Genomic DNA, 25,306 nt, shown 5'->3' on the forward strand with positions numbered 1-25,306 from the left:
AGTAATAATCTCCGGATTACTTCCTGACCCAAGTGCAAATTGGCATCGGGTAAAGAAGATTAGAGAGGCAAACGCGTGGCTCAAGGATTGGTGTGGGAGAAATGGGTTCCGATTCATGGGGCACTGGCAGCAGTACTGGGGAAGGAGAGAGCTGTCCTTGACCACCTTTGTTGGGGACGGGCTTCATTTGAACCATGCTGGGACCAGTGACCTGGCGAATCGTAAAACTAGGGTTGTAGATAGGACTTTAAACTAATTAGTGGGGGGGAGGGTTCAATTGAAGGGATGTTTAGAAAGTCAAAAAGAAACAAGAGAACAGAGGTGCAGGGTAGTGAAGAGGCAAATGGTAAAGTGTAAGGAAGGGGAAGAAAATATAAGCAGAAGAGTGCAGCAGAAATTAGAACCAGAATGAGTAATAATGGCAAAAAGTAAAAGCTTAAGGCTCTTTATCTGAATGCATGCAGCATTTGTAACAAGAGAGATGAGTTGATGGCACAAATAGAAATAAATGAATATGACTTTATAGTTATTACAGAGACTTGGTTGCAGGGTGACCAAGACTAAGAACTCAATATTCAAAGGTATTCGACGTTCTGGAAAAATAGGAAAAAAGGAAAAGAAGGTGGGGTAGCTTTGTTAATAAAGGAAGGTATCAGTGCAGTGGTGAGTAGTGATATAAGTGCAATAGATCGTGATGTGGAATCAGTTTGGGTGGAAATAAGGAATAGTAAGGGGCAGAAGTCACGGGTGGGAGTCGTCTGTAGGCCCCCAAAGAGTTGCTCACTTTAGGACAATATTGAGGCGTGTAAGAAGGGCGCTACAATTGTCACAGGTGATTTTAATCTTCACATTGACTAGACAAGTCAGATTGGCAGAGGTAACATGGAAGACGAATTTGTAGAGTGCATCAGCTTCTTGAGTGTTGTTGGAGCTGCACCTATCCAGGCAAGTGGAGAGTATTCCAGGAGTGTGATTGAATACTCTCCACTTGCCTGGATGGTTGCAGTTCCAATAACACTCAAGTAGCTCAGTACCATCCAGGGCAGAGCAGCCCGCTTGATTGGCACCCCATCTACAAACATTCACTCCCTCCACCACCGACGCACAGTGGCAGCAGTGTGTACCATCTACAAGATGCACTTTAGCAATGCACCAAGGCTCCTTAGAATTCAACCTTCCAAACCCGCAACCTCTACAAACCAGAAGGACAAGGGCAGCAAATGCATGGGAACACTACCACCTGCAAGTTCCCCTCCAAGTCACACACCATCCTGACTTGGAACTATATCGCCGCTCATTCACTGTCGCTGGGTCAAAATCCTGGAACTCCCTTCCTAAGAGCACTGTGGGTGTACCTACCGCACATGGACTGCAGCGGTTCAAGAAGGCAGCTCACCACCATCTTCTCAAGGGCAATTAGGGATGGGCAATAAATGCTGGCCTGGCTAGTGACACCCACATCCTATGAATGAATTTTTTTAAAATCGGGGATTGTTACTTGGAGCAATATGTTGCAGAACCTACACGGGAACAGGCTATTTTAGATCTAATAATGTGGAATGAGGTAAGATTAATAAGAGATATCATAGTTAAGGATCCTTTAGGGGGTAGCGATCACAACATGGTAGAATTTCAAATTCAGTTTGAGGGCGAGCAACTCTGGTCTCAAACCAGTATCCTCAACGCAATTACAGAGGTATGAAGAAAGAGTTGTCTAAAGCAGCCTGGGAAAATAGACTAAGGAGGTCAGTGGATGAGCAGTGGCTGACATTTCAGCAGATATTTCATAATGCTCAGCAAAAATTTATCCAGGTCAGAAGGAAGGACCAGATGAGAAGGATGAACCACCCGTGGTTAACAAAGGTAGTAAGGAGAGTATCCAATCAAAGACTATGGCATACAAAGCGGCGAAAACTAGTGGTAGGCCAGAGGATTGGGAATTTTTTAGGAACCAGCAGCAGATGACTAAAAGGCTAATAAAGAGGGAGAAAATTGATTATGAAAGTGAATTGGGAAAGTAAGGGGGAACAGGGAAATGGCAGATAATTTAAACCAATATTTTGCATTGGTCTTCACAGTGGAGGACACTATAAACATCCCACAGATATCAGATAAGCAAGGAGCTAATGGGAGGAAAGATCTTGTAACAGTCTCTATCATGAGGGACAAAGTATTTGACAAACTAATGGGACTAAAGTCAGACAAGTCGCCAGGACCTGATGGCCTGCATCCAAGGGTTTTAAAAGAAGTGGCTGCAGAGATAGTGGAGGCATTGGTCGAAATATTCCAGAACTCACCCGATTCCGGAAGGGTCCCAGCGGATTGGAAAACTGTTAATGTGATGCCCCTGTTCAAGAGGGGAGGGAGACAAAAAGCAGAAAACTATAGGCCAGTCAGCCTAACATCGGTCGTTGGGAAAATGCTAGAGTCCATTATTAAGGAAGAAATAGCGGGACATTTAGAAAAGCTTAATGCAATCAAACAGAGTAAACATGGTTTTGTGAAAGGGAAATCATGTTTGACAAATTTGCTAGAGTTCTTTGAGGATATAACAAGCAGAGTTGATAAAGGGGAACCGGTAGATGTAGTGTATTTGGATTTCCAGAAGGCAATCACTAAGGTGCCACATAAAAGATTATTGCACAAGATAGGAGCTCACAGTATTGGGGGTAATGTATTAGCATGGATTGAGGATTGGTTAACTCTCAGAAAACAGAGAGTCGGGATTAATGGGTCTTTTTCAGGTTGGGAAGATGTAACTAGTGGAGTGTCACAAGGATCAGTCCTAGGGCCTCAATTATTTACTATTTATATTCATGACTTGGAGGAGGAGGCAGAGTGTAATATATCCAAATTTGCTGATGATACAAAAATAGGTGGGAGGGCATATTGTGGTGAAGACATAAGGAATGTGCAAGGGGGTATAGATAGGTTGAGTGAGTGGGCAAAAACTTGTCAGATGGAGTTTAATGTATGAAAGTGTGACGTCATGCACTTTAGTAGGAAGAATCTAAAGGCAGACTATTATTTAAATGGAGAGAGACTCCAAAAAGGTGCAGCACAGAGGGATCTGGGTGTTCTTGTGCATGAAACAGAAGAAGTTAGCATGCAGGTGCAGCAGGTAATTAAGAAGGCAAATGGAATTTTGGCCTTTATCGCTAGGGGGTTGGAGTTTAAAAATAGGGAAGTCTTGTTACAATTGTACATGGTGTTGGTGAGGCCGCACCTGGAGTACTGTGTAGAGTTTTGGTCCCCGTATCTAAGAAAGGATATACTGGCATTGGAGGCAGTTCAAAAGAGATTCACTCGGCTGATTCCTGGGATGAAGAGGTTGACTTTTCAAGAACAGCTGAACAGGTTAGGCCTTTATTCATTAGAGTTTAGAAGAATGAGGGGTGATCTTATTGAAACGTACAAGATTGTGAGGGGGCTTGGCAGGGTAGATGTTGAGAAGATGTTTCCACTAGTGGGGGAATCTCGAACTAGGGGACATAGTTACAGGCTTTGGGGAGTCAGGAGGTGAGTTACTCACCGCAGGATTCCTAGCCTCTGACCTGCTCTTGTAGCCACGGTATTTATATGGTGACTCCAGTTCAGTTTCTGGTCAGTGGTAAACCCCAGGATGTTGATGGTGGGGGTTGCAGCGATGGTAATGCTGTTGAATGTCATGGGGAGATGGTTAGATTCTCTCTTGTTTGAGATGGTCATTGCCTGGCCCTTGTGTGGTGCGAATGTTACTTGCCACTTATCAGCCCAAGCCTGGATATTGTCCAGGTCTTGTTGCATTTCTACACAGACTGTCTCAGTATCTGAGGAGTCGCGAATGGTGCTGAACATTGTGCAGTCATCAGCGAACATCTCCTCTTCTGATTGAAGGAAGGTCATTGATGAAGCAGCTGAAGATGGTTGGGCCTAGGACACTACCCTGAGGAACTCCTGCAGTGATGTTCTGGAGCTCAGATGATTGACCTCCAAAAACCACAACAATCTTTCTTTGCGCTAGGTATGACTTCAACCAGCAGAGGGTTCCCCCCCGATTCCCATTGACTCCAGTTTTGCTAGGGCTTCTTGATGCCATACGCGGTCAAATGTTGCCTTGACGTCAAGGGCAGTCACACTCGCCTTGTTGCATGAAGTACTGAGGAAGTCCTTTTTCTAGGTGAACATATTTGAAGGATGATTAAGCTGTACAAAAATGTTGGATCATCTTTCGTAAAGTCATTGAGAATAAAAGTGTAGCTATGGAGAGAGTAGGTCCCCTTAAGGATCAGTGTGGCAATCTATGTATGGAGCCACGGGAAATGGGCGAGGTCTTAAATGAATATTTCTCATCCGTATTTACCGTGGAGAAGGTCATGGAAGCTCGTGAGTTAAAGGGAGGGAACACCGATATCCTGGAGCATATCAACATTACAAAGGAGGAGGTGTCGGAGATTTTGAAGCGCATTAAGGTGGATAAGTCCCCAGGGCCTGACCAGGTGTATCCTAGGATGCTATGGGAAGCAAAGGAGGAGATTGCTGGGGCCCTGGCAGACATTTTTGTATCATCATTAGCCACGGGTGAGGTACCGGAAGACTGGAGGATAACTAATGTTGTTCCTTTATTTAAGAAGGGCAGCAGGGATAAGCCAGGGAACTACAGGCCGGTGAGCCTTACATCAGTGGTGGGAAAGTTATTGGAAGGGATTCTGAGAGACAGGATTTATATGCATCTGGAAAGGCATGGTCTGATTAGGGATAGTCAGCATGGCTTTGTGGGAAATCATGTCTCACAAATTTGATTGAGTTTTTCGAGGAGGTGACCAAGAGGATTGACGAGGGCAGGGCGATGGACGTTGTCTACATGGACTTTAGCCAGGCCTTTGACAAGGTCCCGCACGGTAGGCTGGTCCAGAAGGTTCGAACACATGGGATCCAGGGTGAGCTAGCAAATTGGATACAAAATTGACTTGATGATAGAAGGCAGAGGGTGGTAGTGGAGGGTTGTTTTTCAGATTGGAGGCCAATGACCAAAGGTGTGCCGCAGGGATCGGTGCTGGGCCCTCTGTTGTTTGTCATATGTATTAATGACTTGGATGTGAATGTAAGGGGCATGATTAGTAAGTTTGCAGATGACACCGAAATTGGTGGTATAGTGGACAGTGAAGAAGGTTGTCTAAGGTTACAACAGACTATAGATCAACTGGGAAAGTGGGCAAGGGAGTGGCAAATGGAATTTAATGCAGACAAGTGTGAAGTGATGCATTTTGGGAAGTTAAACCAGGGCAGGACATATACAGTGAATGGCAGGGCCCTGGGGAGTGTTCTTGAGCAGAGAGACCTTGGGGTGCAAGTACATAGTTCCCTGAAAGTGGCAACACAGGTAGACAGGGTGGTGAAGAAGGCGTGTGGCATGCTTGCCTTCATCGGCCGAGGCATTGAGTACAAGAGTTGGGATGTTATGTTACAGTTGTACATAATGTTGGCTATTCCGCATTTGGAGTACTGTGTGCAGTTCTGGTCGCCGCACTACAGGAAATATGTGATTAAGCTAGAGAGGGTGCAGAAAAGATTCACAAGGATGTTGCCTGGTTTGGAGGGCTTGAGTTATAAAGAGAGATTGGATAGGCTGGGTCTGTTTTCCCTGGAGCGAAGGAGGCTGAGAGGGGACATGATCGAGGTATATAAAATTATGAGAGGCATAGATAGGGTAGATAGCCAGAGTCTGTTTCCCGTGGTAGGGGTGACTAAAACTAGTTTTAAGGTGAGAGCGAGGAGGTTTTAAGCGGATCAAAGGGGTAAATTTTTCACACAAAGAATAGTGTGTATCTGGAATGAGCTGCCTGAGGAGGTGGTGGAGGCAGGAACAGTAGCGACACTGTGGGCGGCACAGTGGTTAGCACCGCAGCCTCACAGCTCCAGCGACCCGGGTTCAGTTCTGGGTACTGCCTGTGCGGAGTTTGCAAGTTCTCCCTGTGACCGCGTGGGTTTCCGCCGGGTGCTCCGGTTTCCTCCCACAGCCAAAGACTTGCAGGTTGATAGGTAAATTGGCCATTGTAAATTGCCCCTAGTATAGGTAGGAGAATGGTGGGGATGTGGTAGGAAATATGGGATTAATGTAGGATTAGTATAAATGGGTAGTTGTTGGTCGGCACAGACTTGATGGGCCGAAGGGCCTGTTTCAGTGCTGTATCTCTAAATAATAAAAAATAAAATAAAAATTAAAAAAAATTTAAGAGGCATCTGGACAGATACTTGAATGAGCAAGGCATAGAGGGATATGGAATTAATGCAGGCAGGTGGGATTAGTATAGATAGGCATTATAGTCGGCATGGACGTGGTGGGCCGAAGGGCCTGTTTCTATGCTGTACGACTCTATGACAGAAGGAGGCCAGTTGGCTTATCATGTCTATGCCGGCTCTTTGTTTAATTGTATATCTAATTTTTAAACAGAAAAAATACTTGTGTTTTAAGGGGTCTGTTGAATTTTTATAACACTGGAGAACCAAAATGTTGAGAATTCCTTTCCTAGAGCATTCCAGACTCTCTCAAGTCTTTTGTATACGTCAAAATCCAGACAGCTGCTCAAAGTAAGTTCAAAGCTCTAAATTCAAGTAGTCAGAGACATCTCCCCTACATATGCTCATTGTGGCTACATAAAGCATCCAGATGTCCGCACATCATAACAACCACACATTGCAGGCTTCAGCTGCCTCTCCATAACCGTGAACTGTTTTCGTTTAAAAGTTTAATAGTATCAAAACGGAGTGATTTAACCCCTCGGATATAACTTTAGAGTTACTACACCTCAAATCTAAATTCTTGCTGAGACTTAGCCCTGTGCTTTTCTGCTGTTTTGCACTTCACTGCGCTCTTGCCAGTGTGCTCAAATTTATATTGTTTCAACTCATACAACAAGTACACGGCCACAAGAAATAGCAGCAGCCAGTCACACCACTTATATAATCAGCTAATTAATCTCATGGGAGTGGTTGAACAATATGCTGTGACATGTCAGCGTCAGTCACACAATTGATTAAAAACCAAGAGTTTGATAACGGAAACAGGGCTGAATTTTACTAGCCCTCCGACATCGGGGGTCGTGGCGGGGGGCCAGAAAATCCTTCTGGGTGAGGCCCACCACCACCACCGACGTTGGAAGGCCTTGCCACGTTTTACCGGCGGCAGCGAGGACTTCATTTTAATATTAAAATGAAGTTAAACACATGCAAATGAACTTACCTTGTCCCAGCGGCGGTCCCACGCCGATATTCCAGCCGCCGGCCAGATACCGCGTGCCTTCAGAACTCCGTTTGGAGTTCCAAAGCGTGAAGCTGGTGGGGAGCGGGGAGGAGCAAAATTATCAGGGCAGGAATGGGGGGTAGCGGGATAGTGGCAAGGGGAAGGGCAAAGGTAGCAAAGTTTGGGGGGCAAAATTGGTGATGGGAAGAAAAGTTTTTCATGTGTGTTACATACATTAAACGGTCATGGGTGGGGGTGGGAGAGGGGCTTTCATCGGTTAATATAGTTTTAACTTCTAATTTGCCCTCCATGTCCCTTTCAAAATTAGAAGTGTCGGTAATGGCTTGCACCCCTTTAAAAATGGTGCTGGCACATGCACGGTGGCACCAGACGCCCTTGCTGGGGACGGAGTAGCCACCCCCTCTACGTCATGGGGGCAGTCGCTCCGACCCCTCCATTTAAATGAGCAGCCGCGCGAAATATCGCGGGGGCTCAGTGATGGCAAATTCGCGCATGCGGACTGCAGCGATTTGCAGCGCGCTCATAAAATTCAGCCCACAGTGTGGCGACATGCTACCTAGATTCTTGACTGACATCTCTACAGTGTGGTTATTCTTGCAAGAATAGAAGCAGTCAGAATTTGTTCAGTGGACGTCCTCCAAACAGATCAGTTTTATAGTATCTCCTCAACTCTGGAATAACTTCAGCAACTTCTTGTTTTGAAATTCAACTCCGTTTCAATTGAATAGTAATTCTGTGTGATCTTTTCTCTCCAGGTTTTATTGGGTGTTGCTATGAAATGTGTTTGACAACACAACCTATCCATATATCTGTAGCCCCTCCTTGAGATCCTAATTTGGTTCTGCATAAATTAATTTATCTTTACTTTCAGTCACTGTACTTGTGAGCTAACGTTTTCTTTGTAGAAAACTGCATTGTTGATAGTCTGTTTATGCTAACTAACCTCGAAAACATCCGACATTTGTTGACGAGTTGTAAGTTGGATTTTGATTGTATAATCCTCAGACTTTATTCCAAGTTTCTGTCCAAAGAAGTTTCTTAAGTCCAGCTTTAATGGAATATTGCATTCATTGTTTCATCTGCATTACTCTTGAGTTGGATGAGGTGTTCTCACTGCATTGATGGTGTCATGCAGGCCCCCACCTGCCAAGAATGAGGCACCTCAATTTCGCCACATGGACATTAAACTTAAAATTGTTGCTGGGATAAAAAGGGGGCCTGGCACAAGGAATTGCCTGGCCCCTTGCCAGAAAGACATTTTTTGCATACTAGCAGACAGTGTTGGAACAAAGGAACCAGTCCCTGCTCCCCCAATACACAGACAGATTTGGTCAGACCAGTTTAGTTACATGACTAACTGGCTGTTGGAGTTTTTTGAATTTGAACTTACCACAGAGAATTTGAACTCAGAAAGCTGTTTGCTCCTGGACTGGAAAAGACCTTTCTCCTGTCTGCTGATCTCTTTCTCACAGCTTTGGAATCCATTGAAGACACAGGAACCCCAAGAGTGAAAAGTCTCCTGCAGTGAACAAAGTTTAAGAAGAATACTGGGCCCCAACGAAAAGCAAGAATTACCTACAAAAGGACTACAGTGAGCTCGAAGCACAGTAACAAGAAACTTTTCTGATATTGCCTGAAACCTCTCTAACTTTATTTTTCTTCTCTTTCCTGTCTCTATTTGCATATGTGTATCATGTATGCATGCTAACGTGGGGCGAGGCATGTATTCGTAGGCATTAACCAAATTAGAGTTTAAGTTTTAATAAATTACACTTTTCTTCTTTAAACCTAAGAAAGCCTGTTTATGCTCATTTCTTTGCCTTATAATTGGAAAGTGGTGAACAAGGATTCACCAAGGAGGAGCTCAAAACACAGTGTGTTTAAAAGTTAAATCCTGTTACAATAAGACCATGTGAAGGCTGAAAGAGACCCTGAGACATCTTTCTCACCTGGTCGTAACAATGGTTATAAAAAGTTGCCATTCTGTATAGATTATAGCAGTTCTTCCAGCACTAGAATATAAGAAGACATAACCAGGCTTGTACAGTGGGTGGATAAATGGCAAATTAAATTCAATATAACGAAGTGTGAGGTGGTTCATTTTGGTCGGTGAAATAAAGAGGCCACTTATTTCTTGGAGGTAAGAAACTAAATGGGGTAGAGCAGCTAAGAGATCTAGAATTAGAGATATGTAAATCGTTCAAAGTAGCAACACAAGCTGATAAGTCCATGAAGTGTGCCAAATAAAGTATTGGGATTCATTTCTAGAGGAATAAAATGTAAAAGCAGGGAATAATGTTAAATTTTTATAAATCCATGGTTAGCAAATACTTGGAGTACTTTGTGCAGTTCTGATCTCCGTACTACAAAAGGGATATTGAAGCACTGGAGAAAATGCAGAAAAGATTTATACTGATGTTACCAGAATTGGGAGGATGCATATATCAAGAAAGATTGGTCAGACTTAGGTTCTTTTCTCTCAAAGGGAAGACAAAGAAGAGACCTGAAAGAGGTCTTTAAAATGATAATGGGGTTTGGTAGGGTGCATGTGAAGAAACTGTTTCCAGTTGTAGATGAGTCCAGAACAAGGGGGTTTAAATTAGGCATCAACAGAACAAATAAAGAATTTAGGAGGAATTTTTTTACATAGCGTGGTAAGAGTATGGAACATGCTGCCACATAGAGTGGCTGAAGCAGATAGCATTGCTGCATTTAAAGTGAGGTTTGATGCATACATAGGGGAGATGTTGGCATAGTGGAAATGTCACTGAACTAGTAATCCAGACACCTGGGGACACGGGTTCAAATCCCACCATGGCAGCTGGTGGAATTTCAATTCACTTAATTAATAAAAAAAAATCTGGAATTGAAAACCAGTCTTAGTAATGGTGCCATGAAATGATCATCGATTGTCACAAAACTCATCTGGTTCACTCATGTCCTTTAGGGAAGGAAGACTGCCGTCCTTACCTGGTCTGGCCTGTATGTGACTCCAGACCCACAGCGTGTTGTTGACTCTTAACTGCCCTCTGAAATGGCCTAGCATGCCATTCAGTTGTCAAGGGCAATTAGGGATGGGCAACAATGCTGGACAAGCCAGCGACACCCACATCCCATGAAGGAATATATTTTTTAAAAATCTAGCTCTACCTCACCACCCGCTCTCCCAATCCTCTGCCATCTCTAATTTGTCAAACTGTGGGCTGGCTTTTAAGCATCCCTCAACATCGGGATCTGTGATGGGGTGGGCCAGAAGATGTTCCTGGATGAAGCCTGCCACGGACATCGGCGCCGGCAGGGCCCAGCCCGATATTACCGGTGGCGGCGAGGCCTCGTAACGGCCCCCCACTGCTCGGCGATGGGACCGCAATTTAAATATTGAACTAAATTAAAATACCTGAATTAATTAATTTCACATTGCCTCCTGTTGTCGTGCCATGATCTTCACCCCAGCGGCCGGCATTGCCGCACCTTCAGATCCCCGGGAATTGAAGGGAAACACTTGGGGGGGGTTGGGAGTTAGGTTTATCAGTGTTGGGGGGGGGTGGGGTCAGTGGAGCTAAATTTGCATCATGGGTATAGGAGATGGTGGGAAGGGTTGTGGGTGAAAGTTTGTGCACTTTGCGGTGGGGGGGGGGGGAGGTCAGATGGTAACGATAAGTGTTGTGGGAGGGAAGGGCAAATAATTAATTTGTTATTGGTGGGGAGAGGGGCAAAAGAGATGCATTTATTTTTCTAATTCCATTTAACTTCAATATTTACATTTCCCGGTCGGGCTGACAGCCCTTTAAAAATGACTTCAACACCTGCACACAGGCAGCTGACGCCATTGCCGGGGACAGACAGCCCGCCCATTCCATGTGTTCGGGAGAGGCGGCCCGCCCCTGCTATTGTAATGAGCCGTCGCACTTGGAATTGTGGCAACTCTTTGGTGCGCACCGGTGGGCTGCCATTCTTTTTGCCCACTGCCAATTTCAGAGCTGGCTTATAAAATTCAGTCTGCCTGTCTGACATCCCACTACTGGATGATGTTATAAAGGTGTTTATATGTTTTAATATTTTTTGAGAACTTGTGTGTAAAAGTCTGTGGAAATCTGAGGAGCTGCTCAACTTTTTTTTTTAAAAAAAAGGTCACTGGAAGGATTTTGGGACTTGCTTTAAAAAGACACACTGGAAGTCACATGTCTTCAGCTAAGTAAACAGCAAGAGCCTTGGTGACTAGGGGGAGTTGTTTACAAAAAAGTGACATGTCAAGATTTGGTTTCATTTTGGATATTGTTTTGAGTCAGTTGGAGGTCAGCCTGCTCAGAGAGAAGACTAGTTCACCCTTTCTCCACCTCTCTGAGAAGCTCTGAGAATCCAGTGTGAGCTGAAACCCCTGATGCTGCATTGCTCCTGGAAAGCCTGCCTCGATGTCACCTGAAGAAAACTGTTCCAAAAAGTACCCAGTGACTGCCGCCTATGCTTATTTGGGATGCCAGAATAAAGGGTCAACTGATATCATTCCATATCTTTTCCTTTTCCTTCAAGAATTAACAAATATTTGGACAAAGTTTTTTTTGTAAAGAGACCTCTGCAGAGAAAACTATTTTTTCTTTAACCTGTGTGTGTGTGTGTGTGTTTTGGGCTAAGTTAGAGGGGAACTTTCATATTTGAATCCATGTGTTAATGTTTTGCATCTTTACTGAATAAGTCTTGCTTTATAATAAATTGATAATTTTGTTTATTAAAGAAACCTGGTTGGTGGACTTTATTCTGAAATAAAAAGAGTATATAATGGGCTATATCAGTAACTTTCTTTTGGGCCTCCTTATCTCGAGAGACAATGGATGCGCGCCTGGAGGTGGTCAGTGGTTTGTGAAGCAGCGCCTGGAGTGGCTATAAAGGCCAATTCTGGAGTGATAGGCTCTTCCACAGGTGCTGCAGAGAAATTTGTTTGTCGGGGCTGTTGCACAGTTGGCTCTCCCCTTGCGCCTCTGTCTTTTTTCCTGCCAACTACTAAGTCTCTTTGACTCGCCACAATTTAGCCCTGTCTTTATGGCTGCCCGCCAGCTCTGGGTAAACAGTAACTGGGTAAACATTTAAATATATGTTGTGACCCATGGAGAAGTGGAACTAAAGAAAGACAGTGCACTCCTCCAGCTTCGGTCGTAACAATGAGCAGAAATTACCTCCAACTAAATTTTGGGAAGGACAAAACTATTGTCTTTGGATCCCATCACAATCTCCATTCCCTAAATGCCAGCTCCCTCCCTCTCCCTAGCAACTGGCTGAGACTGAACCAGATTCTTTGCAACCTTGGTGTCATAGTTGAAGCCGAGATGAGCATCCGACCACTCCATCATCTAACTGCCAATTTCCAGCTCCGTAACATCACTTGACTGTGCCTGTGTCACAGCTTATTTGCTGCCAGAACTCTCCCATGCCTGTTACCTCTGAACTTGACTATTCCAACACAGTCCTTGTCAGCCTCCTATTTTCCACAGCCGTAAACTTGAGCTCATCCAAAGCTCTGCTACCTGCATCCTAACTCACAGCAAGTCCTATTCACAATCACCCCTGTGCTCGCTGACCTACATTGTCTCCAAGTCCAGCAATACCTCAAATTTAAAATTTTAATCCTTGTTTTCAAATCCCTCCATGGCCTCATGCCTCTCTGTCTCTAGCGTTCTACAGCCCTACAAGTTTTTGACATATCTGCGCTCCTCCAGTTCTGGCATCTTGCACATCCCCAATTTTAATCACTCCAGCATTGGCGGATGTGCCTTCAGTTGCTTGGAGCCTAAGCTCTAGAATTCCCTCGCTAAACCTCTCTGTTAATTCTTTATCAGTTGGGTGTTAATTGTATTCAAATGGTGAGTCTTAACTGGGGTATCACCTGTGCCCATATATATAGGAGTGGGCAGAAAGAGGGGTTGACTGGTTCGAGTTTTGTGATATGGAATGCCTGTCTCTGTAAGTAAAAGCTTCTAAGTGTACAAAGAATAGGCTCCAGTGTTCTATCCTTCACTGCCTGGCTATCTGACTTATAACACTCTGAACTACTGCAGTCTGTGTGGTGTAGGTACACCCACAGTGCTGTTAGGGAAGGAGTTTGAGGATTTTGACCCAGCGACAATATATTTTCAAGCCAAGATGGTGTGTGACTTGGAGGGAAACCTACTGGTGGTGGTTTTTCCATGGGTTTTCAGCGCTTGTTCTTCTAGGTGGTAGATGTCGTGAGTTTGGAAGTTGCTGTTGAAGAATCCCTTTCGAGTTGCTGCTTTGCATCCGGTAGATAGTATATAGTGCAGCCATGGTGTACTGGTAGTGGAGGAATGAATGTTTAAGGTAGTGGATGGTGTGCCAATCAAGCTGGCTGTGTACTCCTGGATGGTGTCGAGCTTCTTGAGTGTTGTTGGAGCTGCAGTCATCCAGACAAGTAGACAGTATTCCATAACACTCCTGACTTGAAGATGGTGGAAAGGCTTTAGGGAGTCAGGAGGTGAGTTACTCACCACAAAATACCTAGCCTGTGACGTCTCTTGTAGCCACGGTATTTATGTGACTGGTCCAGTTAAGTTTCTGGTCATTAGTGGACCCCCACCAGGATGTTGATAGAAGGGGTTCAGTGATGGTAATGCTGTTGAATATCAAGGGCAGATGGTTGGATTCGCTCTTGTTGGAGATGGACATTGCCTAGCACATGTGTGGTGCGAATGTTACTTGCCACTTATCAGCCCAGGCCTGAATGTTGTTCAGGTCTTGCTGCATCTGGACATGGGCTGCTTCACTATCTGAGGAGATCTTCTTCTTCTTCTTTGGCCTCCTTATCTCGAGAGACAATGGGTAAGCGCCTGGAGGTGGTCAGTGGTGTGTGGAGCAGCGCCTGGAGTGGCTATAAAGGCCAATTCTAGAGTGACAGGCTCTTCCACAGGTGCTGCAGAAAAATTTGTTTGTCGGGCTGTTACACAGTTGGTTCTCCCCTTGCGCTTTTGTCTTTTTTCCTGCCAACTGCTAAGTCTCTTTGACTCGCCACACTTTAGCCCCGCCTTTATGGCTGCTCGCCAGCTCTGGCGAACGCTGGCAACTGACTCCCACGACTTGTGATCAATGTCACAGGACTTCATGTCGTGTTTGCAGACGTCTTTAAAGCGGAGACATGGACGGCCGGTGGGTCTGATACCAGTGGCGAGCTCGCTGTACAATGTGTCTTTGGGGATCCTGCCATCTTCCATGCGGCTCACATGGCCAAGCCATCTCAAGCGCCGCTGACTCAGTAGTGTGTATAAGCTGGAGATGTTGGCCGCCTCGAGGACTTCTGTGTTGGAGATACGGTCCTGCCACCTGATGCCAAGTATTCTCTGGAAGCAGCGAAGATGGAATGAATTGAGACGTCGCTCTTGGCTGACATACGTTGTCCAGGCCTCGCTGCCATAGAGCAAGGTACTGAGGACATAGGCTTGATACACTTGGACTTTTGTGTTCCGTGTCAGTGCGCCATTTTCCCACACTCTCTTGGCCAGTCTGGACATAGCAGTGGAAGCCTTTCCCATGCGCTTGTTGATTTCTGCATCAAGAGACAGGTTACTGGTGATAGTTGAGCCTAGGTAGGTGAACTCTTGAACCACTTCCAGAGCGTGGTCGCCAATATTGATGGATGGAGCATTTCTGACGTCCTGCCCCATGATGTTCATTTTCTTGAGGGTGATGTTTAGGCCAAATTCATTGCAGGCAGCCGCAAACCTGTCGATGAGACTCTGCAGACACTCTTCAGTGTGAGATGTTAAAGCAGCATCATCCGCAAAGAGAAGTTCCCTGATGAGGACTTTCCGTACTTTGGACTTCGCTCTTAGATGGACAAGGTTGAACAACCTGCCCCCTGATCTTGTGTGGAGGAAAATTCCTTCTTCAGAAGGAATCTTAATATCTCCTTATATGACTGTGTCAAATTTTTGTTTGATAACAATTCTGTGAAGCGCCTTGGGGGCATCCAACTATGTTAAAGATGCTATTTAAATGCAAGTTGTTGTTGTAGATTAAATGTATGATGAATGATCCAATAGGGCTTAAGCATGTTGATGTGTAATTGGTACGTACTATGGTTCAATGTGCTGCCGTGTATTCAGTCTACTTATAATGTAGACCATTATGATGCGCCTTTTTATTTCTTCTCTTCCACAAAGCCTTGCATCATCTCACTGGGTCTCATTATATATATCTTTCTCCAAGACATTGAGAGGTGTGGTAGATGCTTCTTCCATTGTCACTTTGAAATGGAATTTGAAATGTTTTTGAAACCAATTCCATATTACTAACTATATGGTTCTGAGCATCTATTCTTCAGCATTGCTAAAATAACAAGGCTAAGTGTATGAGCCATCTGCTTCTCCTTATTTGTAAATTTACTTGGAAATTTCAAGATAATTTGCTTTAAGCTACATTAAAAGAATTAATTCCCAATTTCACTCTTTTCGCATCCTCACTAATTCTCAGAATTGATGAGTTTCAGCCTATAAATTCAGGAGGAAGACAAAACTGACCCCTTAAGTCCAATATTTTGCCGTAATTCCATTTTACAATTTGAACATTTGGTTTTAAGTGCTATACCAGATGTAGTTGCCACCTTGTCTTTAGCTCTTTAGCTTTGAGTAGTCAGGAGGTGAGCTGCTCGCCGCAGAATACCCAGCCTCTGATCTGCTTTTGTAGCCACAGTATTTACGTGGCCTTCGTGGACCTGCAACAGGCATGCTATATACATGACCTGCAGCTCACTCATCAGTGGTCCTTTTGGCATCTTTCCTTGCAAATGTGTTGTAAGGATGTAGGTGGACTTTGTTGGAAAGGATATTGGGTTGGAAGCTCAGCTCAGGGTCAAATAGGATAACAAGGTTGCAAATATGTTGGAGTTAAATTTTACCCCATAGGATTCCAGTCTCTTTTAGATGGCCAATTTTCTATGTTTTCAGTCCAGACACTAAGGATGGAATAAACACTTACTGTTGTATTTACTTTACTATTAACAAATTTGGTGTTTCTTTTCTATGTAATCCCTATGGCAAGAGTCTGTGGTGTGCCTAGCAGCTGAATTTCTTTGAGCGGCTCCTGGGTTACAGATGGCCCTTAACCTCTGTACGCATGGACCTGTTTCAGGCTGCTATTCTTCTCCAGGGCATGGGACAGTATAGCCCTACCTGATTTGTATTACCTATAACTTAATTGTAGGCTGATATGGATTAATTACCATCAGACCCCATGACAACAATGACAGTAATATAGCCCCTATAAATGCCTGTCTCTGTTCAATCAGCCATCCTGTTCAAGTAGAGCATGTGCTTGCAGTTTGTGGCCTGTAGAGCAGCAGTTTGAGTATTATGAAGAGATGCAAAAAATTGGTACAATGTCCTGCACCATGAGAAACTGTGCTCAGGTGCCCTCGAGCTGCCATTCTTTCCAAGATCAACTGCATATTCTCCATTCTATGCATTATGAATATGTGAAAAATTACAGACAGGGTAAGACCTACTGGTTCATCCTGTTTCTTCCTTTATAGTTTTGGTACCTTGTGCATCACAATACTGAGATTCGCCACCTCGCCAAGAGCCATGTAACCTCCTGGTTAATAGTTAAAACACAGGCCAATTAGGGAAACAAAATCTGGAAAATTCCTCTTTAATTAGTACCAATAAGTGCTGAAACTACTGAGTCAAGTTGCCTAGCGACTCCAATTATCTTGTGTAGTCATAAGGTATCCTTCTATTAAAATCTGGGTCCTGGCAATGAGGAACCTCCCTTCATCCAGTGTTGGTGGAGGTGATTATACCTTCAATCATGTGCCATCCTGCTCTTCCTGAACCAACTCTCTTCCTCCTGCACAGTTGTGTCCTGTGCATCACCTATTGTACCCTCAAACTGGCAGTCCAAATCAGATGGATCTCTGCTGTTGCTGGTAGAGTGAAATTGAATTTTGGAATGTTGGGAGAATCCATTTCTGAAGCCTCGCAACAGCTTCTTCTGCTATAAAGTAAAGACATAGAATGAAGTGTTCAGAATGTCATAGCTCCAGCACATAGGGTTCCCCCTCGGCATCACCAAACTCATCTTTCCTTCCCCTTTAAGCATTCCAAAGGGGACATTTCCTCTGTGACAGCTTTGTGCACTCTTCAGTCACCCTTATCATCTGCTCCCCTTCCCACAGATCATTCCCATGCAAGTGCAGGAGATGCAACACTTGCCCTTTTACTTCTACCTTTCCCATCGTCAAGGGCCCCAAACTCTTTCCAGGTATAACAGCGATTTACTTGTACTTCCTTCAGTTTAGTATACTGTATTCATTGCTCACAAAGTAGTCTCTTCAGCACAAGGGAACAAACACAGATTGGACAATTGCTTTGCTGAACACTTCTGTTCATTCCACAAGTGTAACCCTGAGCTTCCAGTCGCTTGTCATTTTGTTCCACTCCTTCTCTGACTTCCTGTTCGTAACCTCTTATACTGTTCCAGTGAAGCTCAATGAAAGCTTATGGAACAGCAACTCATCTTTCGATACGGCACCTTACAACCTTTGTACTCAACATTGAGTTCAACAATTCCAGATTATAACCACTCCATTTTTTAGACTGCAGGCACTGATAATGGTTCTGTTGTTGACATTTACAGCTCCTCTAGCCAACTCTTGTTTCTTTACTTGTCCAATTATCATCATATTTTGCCTTGTACCATCACTCCTGCCTTCCACCCTATTACAGACCTTCCCTTTTGTTCTTTGTTCCTCTCCCAGATTTTCCCTGCCTTTATACATGTTTTAAAAACAGCTGCATCTCTTAACTTTGTCCAGTTTTGACAAAAAGTCATCGACCTAAAATTTTAACTGTTTCTCTCTCCGCAGATGCTGTCTAACCTACTGAGTCTTTCTAGCATTTTCTGCCCTTATAACTTTATTGACAAGCAGTCTTTGCAAAACAGCCATGATGGAGCTGTTGATGTATGCAAGGTTGTGTGTCAGTGATGGTGTGACTAAATAGAATGGAATCTAAGGGAAGGTTAAGTGTTGTATCAAACCTGAGCTGGTGTCATTCCATTTGCTTCTCCATTTCCTGCTTTCTTTTCTAAGTCCTGGCCCTGAATTGAGCGAATTCACTCCTTGAATGTGGTCCTTCGGTTGTCAACATCTGCTGTGGGGCCTTCATTCATTAAATTTTCTGTGGATTCAAGATGAGCAGGAGTCCTGGTGATCCTTCTTGTGGAGTCACGAGAGGCACCGACAGCTTGGCCCAAATATGTAGATGAACCTGAGGCCCAATTTCAAACTTGCATCGGCCCTCGCTCTGTTTGGGCGTAGGCTGCTCTTGCAATGCAAAGTTTGGGTCCAAAAAAACAGACCCAGACTAATTTCTACCCCGATATGTCAGTAATTGTATACAATTACAAAATATGCAAGAAATGCAATTTTCTTTCTGGCTGAGAGTTACAGTTAGATTGTCGGAATATAGTATAGCTTTTAACTTCATATTTATGCATAATTATTATCTTGCAGTTTAGAGGAATTCATAAAATTACTACTATTTAGAGGATAGCGAACATATACAAATATGTTTTATATTGCATTCACCACAAAAACTATTAGATATTGATGGTTCATATTTTGCATTCATTTGCAGAGAATAACCTGAAGGAAAATGTTTTTAAATATATGGAAGTCCTAGAAGACAAACTTCATAGGTAAGGTTTTCTGTTGGATATTTAAATAGCAGTCTTCAGAATTTGAGATTTAGATTTAAGCATATTTTTATTCCAATCTAAATTCTGCATTTGTTACATCTTTACAACAGTGTAATTACAATTTAATTGTAATTTCTATTAATGTGTGGTTGTATTTGAGGAAACTGCATTTTAAAAGTAGAATTGTAAAACAATATGGTTCCACTGCAAGATTGTAAATATTGAATTCTAGTTTCAGTATTTCATAATGCTAGTACTTTTTGTACTAGTGAATTTCCTGTGTCATTGCTTACAGGAAGTCAGATGATAACAGGAAAATAAAAGTAAATAACAGAAAATGCTGGAAACACTCAGCAGGTCAGGCAGCATCTGTGGAGAGAGAAACAAGAGTTCATGTTTTGGGTCGCTGATCGTTCATCAAAACCATTTCAGATGATAAACTGTTTTAGATATTCTAGCATGGCCTCCTTGGACTGGGGGAAGAATAAGCAATGTCTCTTAGCAACAGAATATTACACTGTGTATCCTATGTACTGCACAATGCTTTTTGCAGATAAACTGGATTTTAGATGAACCCTCCTTTTAAGGCCACAGTGTCTAAAACTGCTCAAAATAAACACAGCCTGTTGAGATCAGTGTTGAATTGCATTTTGATGAATTAAGTTTTTAGATTGGAAGCTGCCTGTAAATTTCTGCCCAAAGAGGTAAAACACAGCATGAAATGATTGTCTTTCTTTCTCTTTTTTAAAACACTTTTGAGAATTGATATATGATAGCTGTCAATGTAGATGGATTTTACAAAGTCACTTCAAAAAAAATCACATCTATTACCTTATTACATTTACATTGAGTTTTTCAAAATGTTTGGCTTTTCACATTTAAATATAACTTGTCATTGTATTGCTTCTACCAGTGTCTTTCTCCACTGTGAAAATGTAAGTCAAAACGTGTGTTTTTCCTCTAAACTATAAATATTACAGGAGTTATATTTAGTGCTGTTGGCTGTCTGCTTACAATCCGCAGCTAACATTTGATGTGACAATATATGAAAGCGCTAGCTTTGAATACAATAGGAGATATCACATTGACTAAATAAAAGGAAAATGCTAACAATGTTTCATTAACCAAGGGAAATGTGTATGATAAAGCACCATTTCATATTATGCAGTTTTTTAAACCAGGAAACAGAGTCAAAAATTAGAGCTGGACCTTTCAGGAGTGAAGTTGGGAAGCACTTCCACATGCAAAGGGTGGTAGAAGTTTGGAAAACTCTTCTGCAAACAGCAATTGATGCTAAATCAATGATTAAATCTGAGATTGACGAATTCTTGTTAACCAAAGGTATTAAGAGATATGGGGCAAAGACATGAAGTTAGGTCACAGATCAACTATGATCTCGCTGAATGATGGAATAGGTTAGAGGGGCTAAATGGCCTACTCCTATTCTTATGTTTCTGTGTTTAAGCATCCAGATAGTTCTGATTTGTTATTTAAATTGCATTCTTGGAATATATGATTCAATGGAAAACAACTGAATCATTTAATTTAAATAAACTAAATGTGAACAATAGACCAATTTTTTATGTCCTAAGGTATTTCATTATAATAGCAAAAAGCCAGTATGGAACCTCAACTCTTACCGTAACAAGTTTAAATTTAGAAATATTTTGTAGCAACTTGACTTTGAGCACATTTCCTGATCTAGTAAATTTCTTCTGATTCCATCGGTGCTCTAAAGGGTATTTTGTTGCAAGCACTCATCAATTTATGTAAGAGCATTTTTAAGAATGTTTTAAAATGCAGTAAAACATTTGAAAACAGCATTGAAGAAAGTTACTGCAACATATCTTTGCTTTCACATCAAAATTACTTTTACACCAAGATTAACTGGTCATTTAGCTAATTGCTGTTTGAAGGATCTTGCTGTATAGAAAATGGCATTTGCCTACATGACTTCACTCATAGGGGTTCATTGTATGTGGAGCAACCTGACTTGTTGCTGAGAGATTTAATTAGGCACTACATAGTTGCAAGTCTAGCTATCATAAAACAGTTGTTAAAACTTTATGGCAGAGTATAAAATTTCTGATTCCAGTTATTTTGATTACTTCATTTTGTGATGAAATATTTAAAATGGGTTAATTGTAGATTTTTAAAAATACAATGGGCTGGATTTTACGGGCCCCACCGAGGCAGGATCGGAGGCCGGGGAGCACAGAGCATTGCAACGGGGAGGAGAGCCCGTCGCCCAGCGATCTTCCTGGGGCAGGATAGGCTGATGACATCCTTCCCACCCAGAGGCCAATTGAGGCCCTTAAGTGATCTATTAACGGCTTGGGGGTGATGGTCCCTCCTTCGTGGGTAATTTATGGCCCACGGAGGTCCCCCAATGGGAGCCAATTCACCCCCAGGAACCCCTTCCCCTGGACCACAAGACCACCGCAGCCCCCCCCCCCCCGCCAACCCCCCCTCGCCTGGGCCTTCCGGACTGGCCCTGGCAACCCTGCCTCACCTACCTCTTGTCTGAGGTTCCACCACTGAGCCTGGGTCCGAGGCCTCTATAGTACTGGCAGTGGCCACAGCTCCTGGTGCTGCCGCCGATACTGTTGAGCTGCTAGCCCTCTGATTGGCCGGCAACTCTTGGAGGTTGGATCCCTGCCCCTTTAAAGTTTTTAAAGTGACGAGGATCCCACTTCCTAAAACTTTGACACAAAAAAACCGGAGGATTGTTCTGGGGGGGTCGAGAAAATGAAGAGGCAGGACTCTCCCCGCCTTTTCAGCCCAGTGCTGGGGGTCTCACCTCCAGCACAAAATCCAGCCCAATTGTATCAATTTTTTATGTAACTGATTAAATGTACAATAACATACTTTGAGAAACAATTTAAACAAGGTCATTCTGAACTTTAAACGGGCAGCTTTTGCAGAATATCTCAAAACTTTCCTTGGCTCTTCTTTCAGTTATGGAAGCCAGCTGCTTGAGAAAGTGTGGGAAGCAGACTTAGAGGCCTGTGAACTCTTTATCAAAGGTTTACAGCTGAAAGAGGCCAGTTGCCATGCCTCTGAAAGGGACGAGTACCGAGCAGATGAAGAGGATGAGGCCATTGAAGATGCATGCTCGGAGGTTAAAGATACAAAGGACGGTGCCTTTTCAACTAAACAAGATTGGTGTGCTATACCGTGTTCTATTCCTGACCGAAAAGAAAATGATTCATCTGAGGTAACCATTGTATTCTGTATTCCACATATAGTATTTTGATACTGGCCACCAATGCAGTTCCACTGTTAGATTCAGTAACAGCTGAATCTTTAGCGATTGGGAGAGTCTTCAGGTTTCTTAGATAAGCTGCTCGCTTCATGTTCCCACATACTTATGGATATCATGACTCAAAAGCTGTCCTAATAGCTGATATGACTGTTACTAATAAACAATTATTGTCAGTTTGGCCAAAATCAAACATTGATTCAAATTCCAAACTGCATTGCTCACTTTGACCAATTGTAAAGTAGAAATATATAAAGATTGTGTGTATCCTCTATTTTAAATCCATATTTACTTCACTTGCAGGAAATTTGTTATTTTAATTTGTTCATAAAGAATACTTAACAGCTGCAGTTGCTTTACATACATTTTAATAGTAACTAAAGTTTTGATGTATTTTTTGCTCATGAGTTATACAATCAGCCTCACTATGAAATTAAAATCACAGGCCACTAACAGCTGTAAAATATTCTATTTATGAGATTTGTATTTTTAATCAGTTAAATGACTTAAAACAGAGAAAACCAACTAATGATATTTATAGTGTCATGTGTGTGGAAATAGCAGGATAATCTTCCATGTGAGTACTGTATAAAGAAGGGAGATTTGTATTGATACATTTGTTTTCAGTTTTGTCGTAAATCAAAATTTATTTCATTTATTCTAATAATAGCTTTCATTTTGATCTACGAGGGAGTCCAGGGTTAAGTGGGGGGCAGGCAGGAAAGTAGAGTTGAGGCCACGATCAAATCAACCATGATCATATTGTATGGCAGAGAAGGCTTGAGGGGCCAAATGGCCTACTTCTGCTCCTATTTCGTATGTTCTTATTAAACTGCTTTGTATAGGTATTGTTTTGGTATTTCAACAATGTTTCCATTAAGGGGACGGGACCCGTGAAGATTAAACAGAAATTTTAAGTGGAAAATAGGAAGACATGGTCAGCTGAAGAATCCATATAGGAAGAAGGCTATTGGTTTGCACATTGAAACAAGACATTTGACCACTAGCTCGCCAAGTTGACTTTGTGCTAAGCATCAATCTAAAAAAAATGTTCTGATTTCCTCTCACTGAATGAAAGGCACTATATATAGGCAGATAGAATCAAAAGCACAAGTAACGAAAAGATGTGGCAGTTGGCAGTACTGTTGCAAAGGTGAATGGAAATAGCTCAGTAATTGGCCAGTAAAAGATACAAATCCACATCTGAGGCAAAGGGAAATAATCTGAAAATGAAATAACTCTAATCAAAAAATAAAAACAGAAAATGTTGGAAATATCAGTTACGTGGATAGGTTGGAGAAGCTGGGTCTGTTCCCCTTGGAGAAAAGAAGACTAAGAGGCGATTTGATGGAGGTGTTCAATATCATGAAGGGTCTAGACAGAGTAAGAGTAGATCGGGAGAAACAGTTCCCATTGGCCAAAGGATCCACAATCAGAGGACACCAATTTAAGGTGATTGGCAAAAGAACCAGAGATGACATGAGGAAAACCTTTTTTTTGCAGCAAGTGGTTGGGATGTGGAATGCACTGCCTGTGAGTGTGGAGGAGGCAGATTCAATCGAGGTCTTCAAAAGAGAACTGGATAATTATCTGAAGAGAAAAATTTGCAGGGCTTCGGGGAAAAGGCAGGGAGTAGGACTAGGTGAGTTGCTCTTGCAGAGAGCTGGCACAGATACAACAGGCCGAATGGTCTCCTGTGCTGTAACCATTCTATGATTCTAAATGTAGCAGATCAGTTAGCACCTGTAAATGGAACATGTTTGGGTATGTAACTTTCAACAGACCTCAGAGGGAAATTATGTCATAGATTTAGTAGGATTTAAAAGAGAAAAATCCAAGCATAGGTGAAACAAGAACACATTTATACACTCTCAGGTTTTATTATTCATATGTGTAAGTTTTGGGAAGCAGAAATTTAGGAAAGCACATGAGGAAAATGGGGAAAACCGAAAAAGTAGCAATGGTAGGGTAGTTTATACACAGTCTTATCTTGCTCTGCAACTCACTATTGTTGCTGCAGGTTATTCCTTTAACCTAAATATTCATAGTAATGGAGTTACACAGATTTTATAAGGGGGAATAAGAAGTAACAGCTGACGTGATGCCCTAAAACCAATATCTAAAAATGTCTCTTCCGATAATGATTTGCATATGTTGTATACTCTTAACTTTTCATTGACCTGTAGAGAGTTGTTGAAAATTACATGATTACAGTACATTTTAGACAAAAAGTTTTATAGAATATGAATTCTTATAAAGATAGAATCCAACTGTCAGCTGAAACCAATTTAATATACTGGTGCTTTCAAAATGCTAACTTAGCCAAACTAAACACTTCTGTATGTATATAGAATTTTGGAAAAACAAAACTTGTCATTGCTATTGATGGCTAAGTGGGGTTGTGTGCTATGTTTGACAATAGTTCTTTCTCTTCCTTCTGCTGACTTAACTAAAAGTCTTCCTCATATTGCATGCCAATTCTCAGTTTAGATTCTGCATGCAGATCAGCAGCTTTATAACTGAACCTAATTTTGACTGTTCTTTCCAACGTATTTAGTAGTTTGTGGTAAATACCTGAAGCTTACTTTTTAATTTCCTCACTTTCTATGCCCTGCATGCTGTGCAGTGCTCCCTTTCTGTCCCTATGAAGGAGAGGCTGACCTTCCCAGTAACCTACTAGATTCCAAGTCAGTGAAGGTGAGAAACGGCAAAAGGTAACACTACTGCCACCTAGTATTTCTGTAGTAATCAGTTGGGTGCTATGTTGATCTTTAAAATGGACATTGAATGTAATATTTCTCATACACCAATAAAATTCTTTTCTTATTTTAGAAATTCTTAGCACTATATCTGTGATCCTGCACTTCCAGTGGAGAAACCATACTTGAAGGGAGCATGGATTTGAAATGATTCTAGGATAACGTAGTCTCAATTCTCAAACCTAGGCTTGCTCCCGGTGTGACTCCCTGCTGGGAACACGAGATCATAGAGTTACACTTCATAGGAAATAACATGTGCAATGCATGCTAATATTTTTTGTATATTGCTATGTACACATGATTTATAATCTGTAGCTGCTGTATTTGTTCTAACAACAATTA

At 42.5% G+C, this 25,306-nt stretch overlaps 1 protein-coding gene across 11 annotated transcripts in view; it reads left to right on the top strand.

Moving 5' to 3' along the window:
- disc1 (DISC1 scaffold protein) overlaps positions 1-25,306 on the top strand; it is a 156,183-nt gene that overhangs the window by 75,169 nt on the left and 55,708 nt on the right. For 6 of the 11 annotated variants that reach the window (XM_068020804.1, XM_068020820.1, XM_068020836.1 and 3 more), the window contains exons 9-12: positions 18,883-18,943; positions 21,902-22,160; positions 23,709-23,847; positions 24,832-24,902. In XM_068020804.1, coding sequence (XP_067876905.1) covers positions 18,883-18,943; positions 21,902-22,160; positions 23,709-23,847; positions 24,832-24,902 — 530 coding nt within the window. The remainder of the gene's footprint in view (positions 1-18,882; positions 18,944-21,901; positions 22,161-23,708; positions 23,848-24,831; positions 24,903-25,306) is intronic. The other 5 variants (XM_068020854.1, XM_068020863.1, XM_068020872.1 and 2 more) reach the window with 2 other exon arrangements.

This window comes from Heterodontus francisci, chromosome 3 (genome assembly GCF_036365525.1).
Source record: "Heterodontus francisci isolate sHetFra1 chromosome 3, sHetFra1.hap1, whole genome shotgun sequence".
NCBI lineage: Eukaryota > Metazoa > Chordata > Chondrichthyes > Heterodontiformes > Heterodontidae > Heterodontus > Heterodontus francisci.